This window comes from Giraffa tippelskirchi, chromosome 7, assembly GCF_054371585.1.
Source record: "Giraffa tippelskirchi isolate mGirTip1 chromosome 7, T2T-mGirTip1v1.2.pri, whole genome shotgun sequence".
Lineage (NCBI taxonomy): Eukaryota > Metazoa > Chordata > Mammalia > Artiodactyla > Giraffidae > Giraffa > Giraffa tippelskirchi.
Window position 1 is genome coordinate 9,736,520 of NC_137281.1, and position 21,032 is coordinate 9,757,551.

The window sequence follows — 21,032 nt, forward strand, 5'->3', positions numbered from 1 at the left end:
CCTCCGTCCCTAGCAACCGGCACAGCTAGCCCAGCGGCTGCCTGCCGGGTGCGCACAACACGGGCGACTGGTCTGGCCTGCCTATCTGCAAGCCTTCTTCCTGGAAGTCTGCGATCCCTTTGAACTATGGGGGACCCTCCACATGACCCCGAGCCCCCTTCTCAGCCGACCTCCAGCCGTAGGAGCTCGCAGGTCTCCGAGCGGCGGCGCAGTAGGGATCGCTCCAGGCCCCAGGCCTCGCTCCTGGTCCCCGAGGAGCTGCAGCAGAGACCACTTGACCCCCAGAGCCTGCGCGGCAGTCAGGAGGCGCTGTCAAACCAGACCAACCTCCGCGGCTGGCCACAGGGGGCCAGCCTGACCCCAAACGAGAACCTGGTTTTCCAGGCCGAGGATGCCCAGCTGGGTAGCATTGAGTACCCTTACGTGAATCCGGGCTTTCCCGCAGAGGTGCAGCCGCAAGCTTACCTGAGCGAGGGCAGGCTCCAGGCCAGCCACAACGCCAGCCTAACGCTGCAGCAGCTACAGCAGAATGAAGGCAACCTATACCAGGAACTGGAGTCTGCCTACCAGGGGCCCCGGGCAGACCTCCTGGGCCAGTTCACCATGTATCAGAGAGAAGACCTGCCGTTCAGCCAGGGCACCCAGCATGGGCCCTACATGAGGGATGACCCCACTCTCCAGTTCTCGGCCTCTGAACTGGGCTTCATGCCCTTCAATATGGAGTTGCCCGAGCCAGAACCTCGCGAGCTAGCCGTGCAGAATGCCAAGGCCTACCTGCTGCAGACCAGCGTCAACAGCGACCTCAGCCTGTGAGAGAGGGCCCTGGGAGTGGGGCAAGGGAGGGACCCAGGCAGGGAGAGACCTCATCCAAGGCCCCACCTCCTCGTCTAGACGAGATTGCTCTTCACTGAGAACCACCGACCACTCTGGGGGCATCTAACTCAAACTGGGAGTCAGGGAATAAATAACACTAGTTAGCATTTACTTACCAGACTGTGCCAGCACTTCACAGGTTAACAGCTGGTTCTCATGGCTGAGCTTAGCACATCTCCAATTTTGAAAGAAAAGTGAAAGTCGCCCAGTCCAGTCGGAGACTTTGCGACCCGGTGGATTGTAGCCTGCCAGGCTCCTCTGTCTATGGAATTCTCTAGGCAAGAATATTGGAGTGGCTAGCCATTCCCTTCTCCAGGGCATCTTCCCAACCCAGGAACTGAACCCAGGTCTCCCACATTGCAGGCGGATTCTTTACCTTCTGAGCCACAGGGAGGGAAACTGAGACTCAGAGAAATTAGGTCCCACGTCCAAAATAACACAGCTTAGATATGGTAGATCCAGGATTTCAGCGCAAGTGATTTGGCTCCTGAGGCCCTGTTATCCACTAACATTGCCTGCCTGAGAAAGGCACTTGCCAAGGCCATGTAGATGCAGTCATAGCCCCCATCACATCCTCATGAAGCTGACCCTCTAGTGGGAGAATGGACAATAAATATAAATTATAAGGTGATAATGGCTAAGGTGAGCAATAGGGCAGAGTAAGGGGGATGGGAGTGGATGTTAAATAGTACCATGTCAGGGAAGGCCTCTCTGAGGAAGTTACATTTGATCAGGAACCTGAAAGAGGTGAGAGAGAGCACCGTGTGGGTAAACTGGAGGAAGAATTGTCCAGACATAGGACACAGTGAGCTCAAAGGCTTGGGAGCTTGCTATGTTTGAGGAACAGCCAGGAGGTTGGTGTAACTGGAACCAAGGGAGGAAGCAGGAGAATGACAAAAGAGTTGGGAGAAGTAGCAGGTCTTGCTCAAGCACAAAGCTGACCCCTATTCCTGCCATGCTCAGAGCCTGCCATGGCTCACCAGTGCCTTCAGAAGAAGGTTCATGCGTCTCCATAATGGCCTTCAAGGTCCTGTGTAATTCAACCCCTTCTCCCTCTCCACATGTCATCTCTAGTCAGCTGCTACCTCAGATCCTAGAATCTAGTCAAAATTAACCTCAAAATAAATAAATAAATAAATAACCCACAGCTCTTCCCCAATGGCACTCAGCCCTTGGGAGTTTCAAGTTCCCTTAATGGGTCTTTTCTCTTTCTTTCTTTTTTTTTTGGTCATGCCGCATGGCTTGCAGAATATCAGTTCCCTGACTGGGGATTGAGCCTGGGCCATGGCAATGAGAGCTTGAATTCTAACCAGTAGGCTCCCAGTGAGCTCCCTCCAGTCGCCTGTTGAAAAGCTCTCTCTCCTTCTTACCCTTCCCAAGTCAATGATGGCTCTCAACTACACCCAGCACTGCTGCCAAATGGTTGCACACGGAAGAGGCTTAGACATACGTGATTTGAAATTAGGCCAAGTCAAAGTGGAGTTGCTCAGTCATGTCTGATTCTTTGTGACTCTACGGACTGTAGCCCCCCAGGCTGCTCTGTTCATGGGATTTTCCAGGCAAGAATACTGGAGTGGGTTGCCATTTCCTTCTTCAGGGGATCTTCCCAACCCAGGGACTGAACTCGGGTCTCCCGCATTGCAGACAGACTTTACCGTCTGAGCCACCAGGTGGCTCAGAAATTAGGCCAACTTGGTTTTCAATCCTGGCTGTGCTACCACTGGGTGACCTCATGACCTCAACTTTTCTAAGCTTCAGTTTCCTCATCCAGAGAGTGAGGATCATAATTTTTTCTCAGGTGTATGTGGTGAGAATTCAACATTGCTCTCAAGGGCCCGGTATAGTGCCTGACTCAGGTGAATGGAAGTCATGCTGATACTGTTAACACTCCCGTCTTCTTTCCTACCTCAGCCCCTCTTCCTCACTCTGCTCCAGCCACAAGGACCTCAATATTCCTCCAACATGCCAGGCACACCCTCAGCTCAAGGTCTTTACACTCCATTCTCAATCATGTGGAAAAGTTGATTGAAAAAAAAATTGAGTGAAAAAGTTGGCTTAAAGCTCAACATTCAGAAAACTAAGATCATGGTCTCTGGTCCCATCACTTCATGGGAAATAGATGGAGAAACAGTGGAAACAGTGGCTGACTTTATTTTTCTGGGCTCCAAAATCACTGCAGATGGTGATTGCAGCCATGAAATTAAAAGATGCTTACTCCTTGGAAGGAAAGTTATGATCAACCTAGACAGCATATTGAAAAGCAGAGACATTACTTTGTCAACAAAGGTCCGTCTAGTCAAGGCTATGGTTTTTCCAGTGGTCATGCATGGATGTGAGAGATGGACTATAAAGAAAGCTGAGTGCCAAAGAATTGATGCTTTTGAACTGTGGTGTTGGAGAAGACTCTTGAGAGTCCTTTGGACTGCAAGGAGATCCAACCAGTCCATCCTAAAAGAGATCAGTCCTGGGTGTTCATTGGAAGGACTCATGTTGACGCTGAAACTCCAAAACTTTGGCCACCTGATGCGAAGAGCTGACTCATTTGAAAAGACCCTGATGCTGGGAAAGATTGAGGGCAGGAGGAGAAGGGGACGACAGAGGATGAGATGGTTGGATGGCATCACCGACTCAATGGACATGGGTTTGGGTGGACTCCAGGAGTTGGTGATGGACAGGGAGGCCTGGCATGCTGCAGTTCATGGGGTCGCAAAGAGTCGGACACGACTGAGTGACTGAACTGAACTAAACTGAGTATTCCATTGTGTATATGTACCACAATTTTTTATCCGTTCATCTGTCAATAGAAATCTAGGTTGCTTCCATGTTCTAGCTATTGTAAACAGTGCAGCAATGAACAATGGGATACATGTGTCTTTTTCGATTTTAGTTTCCTAAGGGTATATGCCTAGGAGTGGGATTGCTGGGTCATTATGAGGTTTTATTCCTAGTTTTTTAAGGAATCTCCATACCGTCTTACATTGTGGCTGTATCAATTTACATTCCCACCAACAATGCAAGAGTGTTCCCTTTTCTCCACATCTGCTCCAGCATTTATTGTTTGTAGACTTTTTGATGATGGCCATTCTGACCAGTATGAGGTGATATCTCATTGTAGTTTTGATTTGCATTTCTCTAATAATGAGCGGTGTGGAGCATATTTTCGTGTGTTTGTTAGCCATCTGTATGTCTTCTTTGCAGAAATGTCTGTTTAAGTCTTTTCCGCACTTTTTGACTGGGTTGTTTGTTTTTCTGGCATTGAGTTGTATGAACTGCTTGTATATTTTGGAAATTAATACTTTGTCAGTTGTTCCATTTGCTATTATTTTCTCCCATTCTGAGGGTTGTCTTTTCACCTTGCTTTCTTTTTTCTTGTTTCCTTTGCTGTGCAAAAATTTTTAAGTTTAATCAGATCCCATTTGTTGACTTTCGTTTTTATTTCCATTACTCTAGGAGGTGGATCTTAGAGGATGTTGCTTTGATTTATGTCATTGTGTGTTCTGCCTACGTTTTCCTCTAAGAGTTTTATAGTTTCTGGTCTTACATTTAGGTCTTCAATCCATTTTGAGTTTATCTTTGTGTATGATGTTAGGGGAGAAGGCAATGGCAATCCACTCCAGTACTCTTGCCTGGAAAATCCCATGGACGGAGGAGCCTGGTAGGTTGCAGTCCATGGGGTCACGAAGAGTTGGACATGACTGAGCGACTTCACTTTCACTTTTCACTTTCATGCATTGGAGAAGGAAATGGCAACCCACTCCAGTATTCTTGCCTGGAGAATCCCAGGGTTGGGGGAGCCTGGTGGGCTGCCGTCTATGGGGTTGCACAGAGTCGGACACGACTGAAGCAACTTAGCGGTAGCAGCATGGTGTTAGAAAGTGTTCTAATTTCATTCTATTACATGTATCTGTCCAGTTTTCACAGCACCATTTATTGAAGAGGCTGTCTTTGCCCCATTGTATATTCTTGCCTCCTCTGTCAAAAATAAGTTACCCATAGGTGCATGGTTTATTTCTGGGCTTTCTATCTTGTTTCATTGGTCTATGTTTCTGTTTTTGTGCCAGTACCATACTGTCTTGATGACTGTAGCTTTGTAGTATAATCTGAAGTCAGGAAGGTTGATTCCTCCAGCTCCATTCTTCTTTCTCAGGACTGCTTTGGGTATTCATGGTCTTTTGTGTTTCCATATGAATTGTGAAATTTTTTGTTCTAGTTCTGTGAAAAATGCCTTTGGTAATTTGATAGGGATTGCATTGAATCTGTAGATTGTGTTTGGTAATACAGTCATTTTCACAATATTGATTCTTCCTACCCAGGAACATGGAATATCTGTCCATCTGTTTATGTTGTCTTTGGTTTCTTTCATTCAGTTCAGTTCAGTTCAGTTCAGTTGCTCAGTCATATCTGACCCTTTGTGACTCCATGGGCTGCAGCATGCCAGGCCTCCCTATCCATCACCAACTCCCAGAGTTTACTCAAACTCATGTCCATTGCATCAGTGATGCCATCGAACCACCTCTTCCTCTATTGTCCCCTTCTCCTCCCACCTTCAATCTTTCCCAGCATCAGGGTCTTTTCCAGTGAGTCAGTTCCTTGCATCAAGTGGCCAAAGTATTGGAGTTTCAGCTTCAACATCAGTCCTTCCAATGAATATTCAGGACTGATTTCCTTTAGGATGGACTGGTTAGATCTCCTTGTAGTCCAAGGGACTCTCAAGAATCTTCTCCAACATCACAGTTCAAAAGCATCAGTTCTTTGGCGCTCAGGTTTATAGTCCAACTCTCACATCCATACATGACCACTGGAAAAACCATAGCCTTGACTAGACGGACCTTTGTTGGCAAAGTGATGTCTCTGCTTTTTAATATGCTGTCTAGGTTGGTCATAACTTTTCTTCCAAGGAGTAAGCGTCTTTTAATTTCATGGCTGCAATCACCATCTGCAGTGATTTTGGAGCCCCCAAAAATAAAGTCAGCCATTGTTTCCACTGTTTCCCCATCTATTTCCCATGAAGTGATGGGACCAGAGACCATGATCTTAGTTTTCTGAATGCTGAGCTTTAAGCCAACTTTTTCACTCTCCTCTTTCACTTTCATCAAGAGGCTTTTTAGTACCTATTCACTTTCTGCCATAAGGGTGGTGTCATCTGCATATCTGAAGTTATTGATATTTCTCCCAGCAATCTTGATTCCAGGTTGTGCTTCCTCCAGCCCAGCGTTTCTCATGATGTACTCTGCAAATAAGTTAAATAAGCAGGGTGACAATATACAGCCTTGATGTACTGCTTTTCCTGTTTGGAACCAGTCTGTTGTTCCATGTCCAGTTCTAACTGTTGCTTCTTGACCTGCATACAGATTTCTCAAGAGGCAGGTCAAGTGGTCTGGTATTCCCATCTCTTTCAGAATTTTCCACAGTTTGTGGTGATCCACACAGTCAAAGGCTTTGACATAGTCAATAAAGCAAAAATAGATGTTTTTCTGGAACTCTCTTGTTATTTCAATGATCCAACAGATGTGGCTTAGAGAATTTTGAGCATTACTTTACTAGTGTGTGAGATGAGTGCAATTGTGCGGTAGTTTGAGCATTCTTTGGCATTGCCTTTCTTTATTAGTGTCTTATAATTTTCTGTGTACAGTTCTTTTGTCTCCTTAGGCAAATTTATTCCTAGATATTTAATACTTTTTGTTGCAGTGGCGAATGGGATTGATTGCTTAATTTCTCTTTCTGATTTTTCATTGTTAGTATATAGGAATGCAAATGATTTCTGTGTATTGATTTTGTATCCTGCAACTTTGCTAAATTCACTGATTAGCTCTAGTAATTTTCTGATACTATCTTTAGGGTTTTCTGTGTACAGTATCATGTCATCTGCAAACAGGGAGAGCTTCACTTCTTTTCCAATCTGGATTATTTTTATTTCTTTTTCTTCTCTGATTGCTGTAGCTAGGACTTCCAGAACTATTTGAATAATCCCACAGTATTCTTGGCTAGGAAATCCCATGGACAGAGGAGCCTGGCACCCTACAGGTTTTCCATAGGGTTGCAAAGAGTCAGACAGGACTGAGCAACTAAACAGCAACAACAACATCCTTTTAAGAATGTTAGGTACCACTTGCTAATATTTTGCTTAGGATTTCAGCATATATAGTTGTAAATGAGATTGGCATGGACCTTCCCTTTCTCCTACTTTCCCTGAGTTCTGGTATCAAGATTATGTTAGACTCATGAAATGTCTCAGGACCTATGTGTATGCTGTTCCCTCCAACTGAAACATTCTTCCTTCTCATATTTGCACAGTACACCCCCTCACTGAATAAGATCATTCAGATCTCAGCTTAAAAGTCACCTCGGTGAGGCTCTCCCTGGCCTCCCTATTTAAAACTGCAAACCATCTCCTATCCCTGGCCTTCCTAATCCCCATTCCCTGCTTTGTTTATCTTTCTATAACTACACACTTTTGTATAGTTTGCCCATTTGATTCATGTCTGTCTCTGTCACCAGACTGTCAGGTCCATCAAGACAAGGAGCTTTTCTCTTATCTACGGTGTCCCCAGCGCCAGGGCCAGATATACAACAGCGAGCTCAGCAAGCTGAGTGATCAATGTCCCCCACCTCCTACTCCCTTCTCCCTGAGGCAGGTATGAGCACCTGGTGAACCTGCTGACCAAGATCCTGAACCAGAGGCCGGAGGACCCCTTGTTCCTCCTGGAGTCGCTGAACCGAACCACTCAGTGGGAATGGTTCCACCCCAAGCTGGACACGCTTCGGGACGACCCGGAGATGCAGCCCACCTACGAGATGGCTGAGAGGCAGAAGGCGCTGTTCGGCCGGAGCGGCGGCGGCGAGGGCGAGCAGGAGATGGAGGAGGAGGTGGTGAGTGAGCCAGTGGGGAGCGGCGAGCGGCGGAAAGAGCGGTAGTGCTGGGTCACAGAGGGCCTTGAACGCCAGGCTAAAGGGTTTGGGCTTTCTCTTGAGGCCACTGGGGCACCACCAGAGGGTTTGAAGCAGAGGAGAAGTTTCAGAAACCTGCCTCCAGCGCCAGGTGGAGGTAGAGGTTGGTTTCTCCTGCCATCCTTTCCTCCTTTCTGCAAAATAACTGCTTCGTGGATATTTTCTGTGAAGCCTGCTACCTTCTGGAGTTTCTCAACACTGAATGTGCCTTCTATCCCCTGGACTCCGTTTCCCCTTTTGCAAATTGAGACCTGCTAACAAGTCTTCCACCCACAACTCATGAACATTCTACTATCCTCAGAATATTTAATTCCATGATTTTCTTTCCAGCATTGTGTTCAGTTGTTCAGTCGTGTCTGACTCTTTATGACCCTATGGACTGTTGCCCGCCGGGCCCCTCTGTCCATGGTATTTTCCCAGCAAGAGTACTGGAGTGGGGTTGCCATTTCCTTCTCCAGGAGATCTTCCCGACCCTTGGATTGAACCTGCATCTCTTGCGTTGGATGGCATCTCCTGCATTGGATCCAGCATTGGATGACGGCTTAAAATTTGGCTGAAATGTTCTTTCACTCATTTAAGAAACATTTGGGGAGGACTTCTCTGGTGCTCCAATGGTTAAGACCCCACTCTTCCAATGCAGGGGGCACAAGTCCCTTCCCTTGTCAGGGAACTAAGATTCCCACATGCCGTGTGGTGCAGCCAAAAAGAAAGAAAGAAAGAAAAAGAAACATTTGTTGAGAACTCTCTGTTTACGATAATTCTGACATCTCCTAGGCTTAGGAGTGTAGGCTCATTTCATCCCTGAAGCAGCCTTAAGGCAAGTGCCCTTTATTATTCCTATTCCCGTAGGAATGACTTAGAAGGCTCAAAACTAGAAAAGACAGGACTAGGAATACAGGACTGTGTCCTCCAAAGCCTGGGCTATCACCTCGGCCATCTCTGCAGATGCTGTTGGTCTGTGCTCACGTCTCATGCTTCTGAAATTCTAGGATTCTGGCCACAATGGGGTGAGATGCTGAGAGAACCGGGAACGACAATCTGACCAAGGAATGCGCCCTTGGGTGAGCAGAGCTCAGGTGGGAATCCAAGTCTTAGACACGAACAGTTTCACCTGAAAATACGGTTTTAAAATTTAGATCAGCAGTCTCTAAGGAGGCTGCACCTCCTTAGAACTGCACCATCCCTCCCCGACTCCTCCAGGTCGCACCCCTATCTAACGCCACTCCCTGATGGCCCCGCCTCCTTAGAACGCTGGGCCTCTGGAGGCTCCACCCCCTTTTGAACGATGAGGCTCCGCCCCCTGAAATTAATCCTGAGGAAGGCTCCGCCCTCTTCAAACGCCTAGTCACAAGAGGCCCCACTCCTTAGATCTTGGAGTCGGGTTTTTTTTTGGAGCTGGTTTTTTTGGTCTTTGGTTTTTTGATTTTTGTTTTTGGAGCTGGAGTTTTTAATGAGGTTTGTAAAAGGGCAAAATTATTGCAGGTATCTGTGGCCTGTGCATGGTTCTAGGAAGAAACTCGAATTTGTTATGCAGCATTTTGTATTTATTTTTCTGTATGAGGGGCTCTCATTCCTCTCATTTTCTATTTCTTTCAAATGGAAAGAATTTCTGTTTCTCCTATGATCCCCAGCAGCATTTATGGAAAACCTGTCCTTTCCCCTGCCACCTCTGCCATTCATTTACACCTGTACGGACGCCAGTCTGTTTCTGGAGTCCCTGCTTTGTGCCTTGCTCTGTAGATGGTTTTCTGTTCTGGGACCCTGCTTGTTGTGTACAATCGCTGCATAGCAGATTTGGCTGTACGGTGGCATAAAGCTCCCCATCACTGCACCTCTCTTTTGAAAAGATCCTCACTGTTCTCACGTTTATAGTTTTAAACAAACTTTAGTATTACTCTTGTACTTGTCAACAGAGATCACTTTAAGATAGGAAATAAATGTCACAGAAATGAAGACGAGTGGCTTAGACAAGATAGTTTTTCTCACGCCTAACAGTCAGGTGCAAGCAGACTAGGGTTGGCAAGGTGGCTCCCCAGCAAAGAGATACCGAGGGCTATCTTCGTCCCTCTCTCTCCCTCATCCCTCGCCCTTACTCCGTCCAAACCAAGAAAGCAGTTTTCAGAATCATAGGAGCCTGGGTATAAACCCTATCTCTGACCAAGGCAGTCAGTAGAGCTCACTTTGGGCTGCAGGGACTTGGCCCAAGCAGTCCAGCAGAACATTTCATTACTTCACTGTGCTGAGAGTGGGTACAGTTGGGGCAGCATTTCTGTGAGATCATGGAGAGTCCCAGCGCTTCCCTCCCTTCTGTTCTGCTACCATCATGTTGACGCTTGGTACCTTGAGTTTATCACTTTATGTTCGAACAATGACTACTACAGCCTCAGACTTATTTCCACACCAGTGCCCCCAAAGGGGAGTGGGGAGCTCTTCTCAGTATGTCCCTTTTTTCTTTTTGGCTGAGCCATGAGGCTTGTGGGATATTTGTTCGCTGACCAGGGATTGAACCCAGGCCACAACAGTGAAAGGGCCGAGTCCTAACCACTGGACCACTGAGGAATTCCCTCCCACCCACCGACTGCCCCCCGCCCAGCTTTGTTTTAAATCCAGGGAGCAAGGGAACTCTCCAGCAGTCTAGTGGTTAGGACTTGGCCCTTTCACTGCTGAGGGTTCTGGTTCAATCTCCTGTTGGGAAACTAACATCCCACAAGCTTGGCAGCAGTGTCCAATCAATCAATCAGTCAATCAGGAGCCCCTCAGAAAATCTCTGTTTGCATCTTATTGGCCAGATTGGGTCACATGATCATCCCTGGCTGCAAAGGAGGCTGGGAAAGTGACTGTGGAGCTTCTCCACTTTCTCCAGCCTGGAGAAAGCAAGCAATGGAGAAGGGGGTTGAGGATGGGGCTGATTCAGTGGACTGAACCCACGAACCCAAGGGCAGGAATGTAGCTGGACCCCAGGCCAAGGTGGCATTTAGAGATTCCCCTCTGCTCCTAATTTTTTAAATCCCATCCAGTTGCCAGTAGGAAATCTTTTCCCCCAGATCATAGATAGGATCTTCCTGGAAACTGGGAGAAAGAAAGAAGAAGCTTCCACAGTTAATAAAGGAGTTGAAGAGTAGGGGCTAAGGCTACGGCCTCTGGAGCCAGACCAGTCTGGGTTCAAACCCAGCCATCCCACAGAAGTAATTTCTAAGCAAGGGGACGCCAGCTGTACTTTCTCTCCACCCAGTTACAAATTGCAGAGGGAGAGAAGGAGAGCCTGAGCTGCCATTTTGTCCTCACTTGCGCCAATCAACAGTGACCAGAGGGCAGGGTGACATAATTTGATCATGGTTGGTGAGGCCACTCCATTGCCAAGTGGATGGAAGACATCGCCAGAAAGAGGGTGATGGTCCCTGACTCATGGGCCAGACACACACGCCAAAGAGAGTTTCCTTTGCTCATTCACTTAGCTTCCCTGCCGGCAGCACAGTGAGTCTGGGGATTCAGTTTTGACTCTGTTCCACTGAGTTGCTGGTGTAAATGTCGATTAGGCAAAGAAGCTTTTGTCCTGTGTTTCAGATTGCGGGAAACTGCCAGAATCACTTTCAAAATCATGGTGTTCCTCCTACAGAGTATTAGTCAGGGTGTGCCAAACAGCCCAACAAGCCCAGCAGCTTAACATCACACAGTTTATTTCTTGCTCACACTACCTACCCATCCAGGCTGGGCTAGGAGGCTCGGCTCATCAGCCACTTGAGATGAATGGTGATGGAGATGCCACTGTGACTCAGGCTTCCTGTGAGCCTGACTCAGGCTTTCCTGCAGAGCAGGAAAAACAAGGCATAGCAAGCCCCACACGGGTTCTTACAGCTCCTGCCTGTGTGTGACCCTTTTCCCTTTCGCTCCCATTTCAGGTGGTCAGAGCAAGTGACATGATCACTCCTGAATGCGTAGGGGTGGGGGTGGAAATGTATAATCCCCCTGTGAAGAGGGACTTCTAATATTTATGAATAAACAACCAGTCTAGCATTCATAGAAAGAAGATGCAGTACTTGTTCTTTTTACTAATAACACTGAGTTCACAAATGAGCTTTGAAGAAAATGGAGATGCATTATACACCTTTAAGAAAAAAACGTAGTATGTTTGTCCCCAAATCTTTTACATCAACTATACAATTTAAGAGCTTCCCAGGTGGCTTAGTGGTAAAGAATCTGCCTGCCAATGCAGGAAATGCAGGTTGGATCCCTGGCTTGGAAAGATCACCTGGAGGAGGAAATGTCAACCCCACTCCAGTATTCTTGCCTGGAGAATCCTATGGACAGAGGAGCCTGGTGGGCTACAGTCCATGGTGGTTGCAAAAGAGTCAGACACAACTGAGCAACTGAGTACTCACACAGGTACAATTTAAGCATCATCATTCCTTGGCACACATACCCCTACATCAGTGGCCAGAAATGGCTGCATGAGCAACTGGGTTACCGAGGAGTTTAAGTGGACTCTAGGAGAGTCAGGATGGGGAGCAGGGCTTCAACCTGGTTCCCTCTGCCTTCCGCCCCCTACACCCCCTTGCAGACTGAGACTGCGGTGCCCAACATCATGGAGAAGGCCTTCTACTTCGAGCAGGCTGGCGTGGGCCTGAGCTCCGATGAAAGTTTCCGCATCTTCATGGCCCTGAAGCAGCTGGTGGAGCAGCAGCCCATCCATACCTGCCGCTTCTGGGGCAAGATCCTGGGGCTCAGTCGCAGCTACCTGGTGGCAGAGGTGGAATTCCGGGAGGGCGAAGAGGAGGCAGAGGAGGAAGAGGTGGAGGAGATAATGGAGGGAGGCGAGGTGATGGAGGCACATGGGGAGGAGGAGGGCGACGAGGACGAGGAGAAGGTCATGGACGTTATCCCCAAGCCCATGTGGAAGCCGCCGCCCATCATCCCCAAGGAAGAGAGCCGAATCGGCACCAACAAGTACCTTTATTTCGTGTGCAATGAGCCGGGCCGGCCATGGATCCGACTGCCCCACGTCACGCCGATCCAGATCGTGCAGGCCCGCAAGATCAGGAAGTTCTTCACGGGTTACCTGGACACACCGGTCATCAGCTACCCGCCCTTCCCGGGCAACGAGGCCAACTATCTGCGGGCCCAGATCGCCCGCATCTCGGCCGCCACGCACATCAGTCCCCTCGGCTTCTACCAGTTTGGTGAGGAGGAGGGCGACGAAGAGGAGGAGGGCGGAGCCGGGCGCGACGCCTACGAGGAGAACCCCGATTTTGAGGGCATCCCGGTCCTCGAGCTGGTGGATTCCATGGCCAACTGGGTGCACCACATGCAGCACATCCTGCCGCAGGTGAGGGCGGGGCTCCAGCCGCCCAGGCCCGGGGCTGGGGGTTGTAGAACCAGGCATGACTTCCAAACTAGCACCTGCTTGGTATAGGCATCTGTGCTAGTCCTCCATGCATCCATCCATTCATTCATTCAGCAGATATTGGTTGACAGTCTCCAGTCAGAAACCTTTGGGACCCGATGCCTCTTGGAATCCCTAATTTTTCAGATTTCAAAATGGTGACATTGGAATTCCCTGGTGGTCCAATGGTTAGGAGGGGCTTTCCCTGTTGACTCAGTGGTAAAGAATCTGCCTGCAATCCAGGAGACCTGGGTTTGAACCCTGGGTGGGGAAGTTCCTCTGGAGGAGGAAATGGCAACCCACTCCAGTATTCTTGCTGACTCCAGGCTTCTGGGGGCCAGGGTTTGATCCCTTGTCAGGGAACTAAGATCTGACAAGATGACTGGCATGGCAAAAAAAGCAAAAGTACTTATAAAGATAAAAGTACTTTAAAAATACACAAAAATAAAAAGAAAGAGTGCACACACCATATATTACATAACACATCGAGGAGGGGCTGGGGCTGCAGCCCATTTTTAGAGGCATCACTATTTCTGCATCAATATTAAACAGCCTCTCATCAGTCAGGTCAGGACTGCAGCCAAATGACTCATGAAAATCCTTTTGGTTTTCAAAGCTTTCCAGATTTTGAAAGTGTGGATAAGAGGTGGTGGACTTGCATTTACTGATGCCTAGTTTGTCTGAACTTTACAAACATTTATTTATCCACTCAAGGAAGCACCTGTTGTGTGCTAGGAAGGAACTTCTTTATTCATTCATTTATTCAATAAACATTGATTATAGACTCCAAATAACCGCTTTTGAGATTGCTATAATGGCCATTCCCATTGACAGTTGCTGAAACTGAGGTCTGCTATATGCTCTGCACTTAGATTCATTCATTCATTCAACAAACGTTTACTGACTCTTCAGTACTTCCTTCAACCCAACAGTAATCCAATCCCATGACACCCTCATTTCACAGATGAGCAAACAGAGCATCATATGGGCTGTTGAATGTCAACTCCACAAGGGCAGAGATGTGGGGATCTCTTTTCTCAAGGACATAGCTCCAGCACCAGGAGCACAGCGTGTATATAGTAGGTGCTCCTTAAATATACAATAAATGAGTGGATGGATGGATGCCTAAACGGAGCCCACAGAAGCTGAGAGAGGAGGGGTTCCCGTCTCACTGAAGCAGCTCTTTCGGCCCATTCTCCCCTGCCCTCCTGCCTGTGCAACTCACCCTGACCTTTACCCACACCTGAGTCCCTGGGAATAGGACCGGTCCCCAGCGGTCCTGCCTGGCCCTTCACTGCCTCCCAGGGAACAGGGCCCGGCCTGTTCCCTGGGGCTACCAGCTGACCTCCTCCTCCCCACCTGTAGGGCCGCTGCACTTGGGTGAACCCTTTGCAGAAGACAGAAGAGGAGGAGGAGATGGGGGAGGAGGAAGAGAAGGCAGATGAAGGCATAGAGGAAGTGGAGCAGGAGGTCGGCCCCCCGCTGCTGACACCACTTTCAGAAGATGCAGGTAACAGCCCCACACACAGGCGGGTGCAGGCTGGGAGAAAGGGAGGGGCAGTGAGACTATGGGTGGGGGGATGGAAAGCAGCTCTCAGAGCCTCTGTTACATTCTCATCTATAAAATGGGCAGCCCATGGGGTTATAGGAGCATGTCCATCTTGTGAACCATGTCTGGCACATGGCAACGGCCCAGATGGTGATACATGGTCTTTCGAGTCCCATGTGGGCTTGGAAAAAGGGAGCGAGAGCTAGGTCGGCCTCCCCAGAGGAGGCAGGGCTTGAGCTGGATGTTGGAAGACTGGACAGGAATTTCCTGAGGCTGGGACCTCAGGTACCTGAAGGGAGGAAGGAGGAGAGGCTGAGAGTGGGTGAGCAGAGTGAGGATGTGAACACAGATTTCCATGAGCCTGGAGCCTGTACCCTGTCCTCCGAGCCCTGGTTCAAACCGATGGCCAGCCTAGAAGGGGAATCACAGTGGCTCCCCTGTCAGGGGCCCTCGGGGCTCACTGCCACCCTGCCCGGGAGGTGAGATAAGTGTTTCCATTTCCTGGGTGTGATCACCGAGGCTCAGAGAGGTCGAGTGGCTTCCTAGGGCCACACAGAAAGAGTGGTCAGAGCCAGGGTTCAAACACGGAAGCCAGGGCTGTTGGTTCCCACAGTTCCCTTCATGCCCTTCCTCCTCCTCCCTCTTTGCTCCCTCCCATCCTTCTCTCTACCTTCCCTTCTGGGGGGCTGTGCATTGCAGGGGGGTGGGCTGCAGCCCAGTCTCTGACCTCTCTGGTGCTCTCTGATCCCCTACAGAAATCATGCACATGGCCCCCTGGACCGCCCGCCTCTCCTGCAGCCTCAGCCCGCAGTATTCCGTGGCGGTCGTGCGCTCCAACCTCTGGCCGGGGGCCTATGCCTACGCCAGTGGCAAGTAGGTCTTCTCCTAGTTTTCCCCAGCAGAGGGCGCTCCTTCAACTTCCTCAGAGTCTGGCGTGGTGGGGCAACCCACGAGGGTGGGCAAAGATCGGATCGGCTCCCTTCACGAAGCCCTAGGGGCTGATGTCTTCACTCAGAATCCAGGAGTTCCACTAGGATTAAAATCCCAGACCAAGAAATCCCAAACCAAGAGAGTGTGAGCCTCTGGGATGAAAGCATGGAGGATCAGAAAGGGGAAGGAATTGACTCAGGGTCACACAGCACCTGCAGGATTCAAACCTGGATATCTGACCCCCCCTGACCCAGGGTTCCGTGATGTATGAGGCATGGAGCCAGACAGGACTCAGATGTCCCCTTTGGGGTGGCCTTTAGAGGGACAGAGTCTCATCTCTGGGGAAGCTAACTCCTTCCCTAAGTCTCCTGGACAGTTCTTCCAATCTGAAGGGTCTTCTCTCTATGGGCAGAAATCTTCCCCACCAGGATCCCCTCACCGGTCGTTTCCAAAAGGTCTGCAAGCCAAAGTCACTTCCATATCCTCCCACCTCAGCTACACACTCCAGACAGTCCCTCGGCCTCTTTAACAGGAACATCGCAGCTTTTCCGTTCACGGGGCATGCACTTACCAGCGCTGTCCACCAGAGGGCACGACGACTTTTCATAGCTTTTCCTTTTCCATTTCAATGATGAACCTGCATGGGGTTTGCTACTGGGACTCACAAGGAAAGGTGGGATTTCACGTAATCTTCATAATTTATCCACATTCTTGGGAATTTCTTCTTCGCCTTCAGAAGCGTGGAAGAGACATGCTTGCTTTTACCAGTGCCCTTCTTCTGGCCACACCCTGATTTGCTAACATTTGTCTGAAAGCAAAAGATCCAAACTTGGAGCTCCTCTCACCCACCCATCCTCCACCCCCAAGTCCCCAACCACCCATCATCCACCCTCCCATCCCACCCAATCAGGCATCCATCTATCCCCACTTTGTTCTTTATAAAAGACTCTGGAATGTCACTGTTTGCCAGCTGTATGCTGGGCCCCAAGCACTTTGTTGAAAAAGCAGATATGAATCTGGGAGCAGGCAGAGGAGGCATAGGTGTCAACTGCACATGGAACCTCACTCTCTCTCACCCCCGTCCCCACCCCAGTCAAATATCCGGTTCCAAACTGAGAGAAGTACCACTAGGTGCCGGAGGCCAGCTCCAGCAGGTCCAGGGGTTCCCTCAGGACGGACGGCGTCGGCGATGCGAATGAGAAAACAGAGCGAGTCTTGGTGTTTCCAAGTGTCTCATTTCTTTATTGTTTTTTAAGACAGCTTTTATATTTTTAGTGGTATATAGAAACAAATGTAACGTATAGAGTCATACCAATTCAGCTTAAGGGACATACCAATTCAGCTTAATGGGTATATCTTAATGGGCCTATCAAGTTAGCTCAATGGGCCCGCAGCTTCGACCCTCATCGAAGCCGTTTGCATGTCTTTAGTTACAAAAAGGCCTCATTTTGTTTACATCATCTTCTGGCCTGGTGGCCTGCTAACACCTTGTGACTCTCTATTGATAAAGGTTGATCAATCAGAACACTTTTGTATAGGGCACATCAGGAAAGAATTCATCAACAGGAAGTTTTAAGGTAAAACCTGTTTTTGGTAATTTACTCTATGCCTTGAGCTTAACAGAAAAGAATGTAGTTCCATAAAGTCAAGGAACAGCAAGCTGAAATTCAGCTCTAAATAAGAATCATCAGTTAAATCAACAATTGTCTTATTATTTGTATTAAAGATAAACTTCTACTTATATAAATCTCTAACTATTATGCTTTTATTATATAGGCTAAATATGTTAAGAGTAAAAACATAGTGAGTAAATATAGATTAAGTAACAGTTTCACAAAGCAATATTTTTTGTATTTCCTAACAAACCTTTTTTCCTGCGAAAGGTTTTGTGCCCATAGGGGCTTTCTGTGCAGAGGCTCTCAATGCTGTTTTATTACTAGGGAGCAGTTATGCACATTAGCTCCAAAGGCACAGGTACATTTATTAAACAAACCAATATGTTAGCAAAAGGAATTTAGATCAGCATACTCTATATCCCAGATAATTTTATTTAGGGTGCTACCGTTCAGGGGCCTTGTTGATTTGAGGGTTCAGAATGATCTATTTTAGAAGGGAATCAGGAAAGGCCTTTTGCCTAAGTCATAGAAAATAAGAAGAGGTTTATTATAGTAAACATCAGAAAGACAGATATCATCCTTAAGGTGAGAGCTGAGGCAGCCTTCCGAGATTCCCTGAGGCCTGAGAAGCCTTGCTCAAATCAGTCCTTTTGGGGATCTCGTGAGCTGGCTCCCGGCAACTAGGGAGAGTCGAGGGACAGATGACAGCTCACAACTGTCATGTCTAGGGATCAAGGAAGGATTCCTGGGAAAAGCAGCCTTGATCTGAAATCTTTGAGGAAAAGAGAGAAGTAACTAGGGGACATTCCCCTTCTTCTTCTTCTTTTTTTTTTAACAATTCAAATCAGACTTATTTATTTATTTTGGCAGAGAGACTTGCAGGATCTTAGTTCCCTGACCAGGGACTGAAGTTAGGGCCTCCAGGAAACACACACCCCACCCCACCCCCCCGCCCAGGAGGACATTCTAGACCAGAGCTTCCTAACTGCGAGTGGATAGGACTCACCAGGGGCTCTGGTTAAAGTGCAGTTTCTGGTCCCCTAGGTCTAGGTTGGAGCCCAAGACTCTGCCTTCCTAGCAAGTGCAGCCTCCTGAGTGAGGCTCTGGTTCCTTCAGGAACCAGCGCTGGCAGAGGTCAGGGGTTTCCAAGGAAGCAGTGATTTTGAAGCCTCCAACGAAGAGATCTGGAGGAAAAGGATTCTCGAGGGAACAGCAAGGCTGTGAACATAAGGTCGAATCCAAACTGCTCACCAGGGCAAACTCTCTGGCTCTCTCCCTGTCTCTCAGTCTCTTCCCTTTTCTCCCACTTACTCCTCTTTGCTTCACCCGTTGAAAGTCTGGGGAGAGGTGAGTTGGTGGGGCTGGGACCCAACCAGTTACGTCCTTATTTATTATTAGTCTCCTTCCTCTAGAATGTAGGCACCACAGCAGCAATTCTAATTCATTTTTTTTAACATTGATTTGTTTTTAATTAAAGGATAATTGCTTTACAATATTGCTTTGGTTTCTGCCAGCGATTCTAATTCTTGTCTAATTTGTTCACTGCTAGTCTCCCACAGCTAGACCAGTGCTGGCCAATGTGTATAAAATATGAGCCACATATGTCATTTTAAATTTTCTAGTAGCCATATTTAAGAAATAAAAATAGACAGGCAAAATTCATTTAATAATGTATTCAACCCCAAATATCCTAAATATTCTTATTACAATATGAAATCAATAATATAAAAATTGTTAATGAGCTACTTTGTATTTTTTTCATACTAAGTCTTCAAAATCTGGAATGAAGGTTACACTTGCAGCAGATCTCATTCAGGTGCTGAATATTTTTTTCCACACCTCGCAGCCAGTGGGATCTTAGTTCCCCAACCAGGGATTGAACCCACACCCCACTGCATTGCAAAAGCAGAGTCTTAACCACTGGACCACCAGGGAAGTCCCTGAGGTACTAAATTTTCATCAGAAATACTTGACCTGTATTCAGATTTCACAACATTTACAGTTGAAAAAGTAGATTCACGTACCCAGGTTGTCCCAGACATACTTGGATGTCTTCCAATAAATGAAGTATTGGTTTTATAGTTTAGATTAATTAAAATTAAATAAAATCCACACCATCCAACAACAGCAGAATACACATTCTTTTCAAGTGCATATTCCCCAGGATAGACCAAACGATAAATTTAGAAAGATTAATCATATAAAATATCTTCTCTTACCACACTGGAATAAAATTAGTAATCAATTAAAGAAGGAAATTTGAGGGACTTCCCTGGTGGCACAGTGGTTAAGACTCTGAGCTTCCAATGCGGGGGTGCAGGTACGATCCCTTTGGGAAGCTAAGATCCCACAGGCCTCGAAGACAAAAACACCAAAACATAAAATAGGAGCGATAACCAAGACTTAAAAAAAAAGTAGTCCACAACAACAACCAAAAAATCTCTTAAAAAAATGAAATTTGGGAAATTCACAAGTGTGTAGGAATTAAACAGCATAGTCCTGAACAATCAACAGGTCAAAGAAGAAACCACAAGTGAAATCTGAAAATTAAATAAAATTCGAAATTCAGGTCCTCTGTCTCACCAGCCCCGTTTCAGGTGCTCAGTAGCTATGTGTGCTGTTAGACATTGCAGCTCTGGACACAATCTGGCAGTTAGGACGATGCCCAGTAAATAGTGAAATAACAAGTGAACAGGGAAACCTGCTGGGCACCTTGTACTCCACCCCCACAACTCTGCAGGCATGCTGTGCCTACACTGGGTCCCAGCTTCCACAAAAGTCCAGGCTGGGGTCTTTGAGGGAGGACTTACCAGCACCTCTCTGCCCCTCCAGGAAATTTGAGAACATCTACATCGGCTGGGGCCACAAGTATAGTCCTGAGAACTTCAACCCGTCCCTGCCAGCCCCCATTCAGCACGAGTACCCCAGCGGCCCGGAGACTATAGAGATGAGCGACCCCACAGTGGAGGAGGAGCAGGCCTTGAAGGCCGCCCAGGAGCAGGCCCTGGCCGCTGCGGAGGAAGAGGAAGAAGACGAAGAGGAAGATGAGGATGAAGACCAGGATGACTGAGGTCCCCTCGCCCCTTTCCTCAAGCAGGTAGCTAGCAGGTTTTCCCTTATACGTAGTTATAGCTTGATTTTTTTTCACTGTAGGTTTGCTTTCTGCCCCTAGAGGGCAGGGGTAGAAGAGGAAGGCAGCTGCTCTAAATAAAATTTCCCCAGGGCATTTGGGCGAGTCACTCAATCATTTGTTCACCACTCTGTTGACAGGACCTCAGAGTCAGGACTGTAGCACTTTGCTGTGAACCCAGACATTGCCCGGCATAGTCTCTCCCATCTGTTCATTTATTCATTCATGTGGCCATCAAACAGCTCTTGAAGTGCCACCCCTGGTCAGCCCAGCCCTGAGCTGGGGACACAGCAGCGACCAAGTGACCCCAGGTTTACTCTCCCAGGGCTGGATACTCTACGGGAGAGACAGATGCCTTCCCCAGGGAATGACAACCCAGATGGGGGAGCCCAGAGGACTGACAGAGCTCCTGAGCTCTGGCTCATAAACGGTCAAGAACAGAGTGGTAAGGCATTCCAAGCAGAGGGGAGAGGGGGTGCAAAGATCCAAGATCAAGAGAGTGTGATGTGCTGGGGTATGCTCAAACCTCATTTTTGAGACATGGTGTGAGGAGTCAGTGGTGACAGATAAGGCTGGAAAGAGAAGTTGGCACGAACAGATTACCCA

The 21,032-nt window shown here is 48.0% G+C and overlaps 1 protein-coding gene across 5 annotated transcripts; it reads left to right on the forward strand.

Annotated features, from left to right (window-relative positions):
• The first annotated feature begins 5 nt into the window (after positions 1-5).
• On the forward strand, positions 6-20,522 carry RSPH6A (radial spoke head 6 homolog A). 5 transcript variants are annotated; one of them, XM_081515631.1, is made up of 7 exons: positions 6-809; positions 7,509-7,743; positions 12,380-13,144; positions 14,567-14,711; positions 15,506-15,623; positions 20,129-20,367; positions 20,450-20,522. In XM_081515631.1, exons 1-6 carry the CDS (start codon positions 127-129, stop codon positions 20,364-20,366), a joined length of 2,184 nt encoding a protein of 727 aa, XP_081371757.1. In that variant the 5' UTR covers positions 6-126; the 3' UTR covers position 20,367; positions 20,450-20,522. The 5 variants fall into 5 exon arrangements, 4 of the variants coding, with proteins under 4 accessions (XP_081371757.1, XP_081371756.1, XP_081371758.1 ...); XR_014060869.1 differs by lacking the exon at positions 15,506-15,623; XM_081515630.1 differs by having other exon boundaries at positions 20,129-20,522.
• Positions 20,523-21,032: the final 510 nt, after the last annotated feature.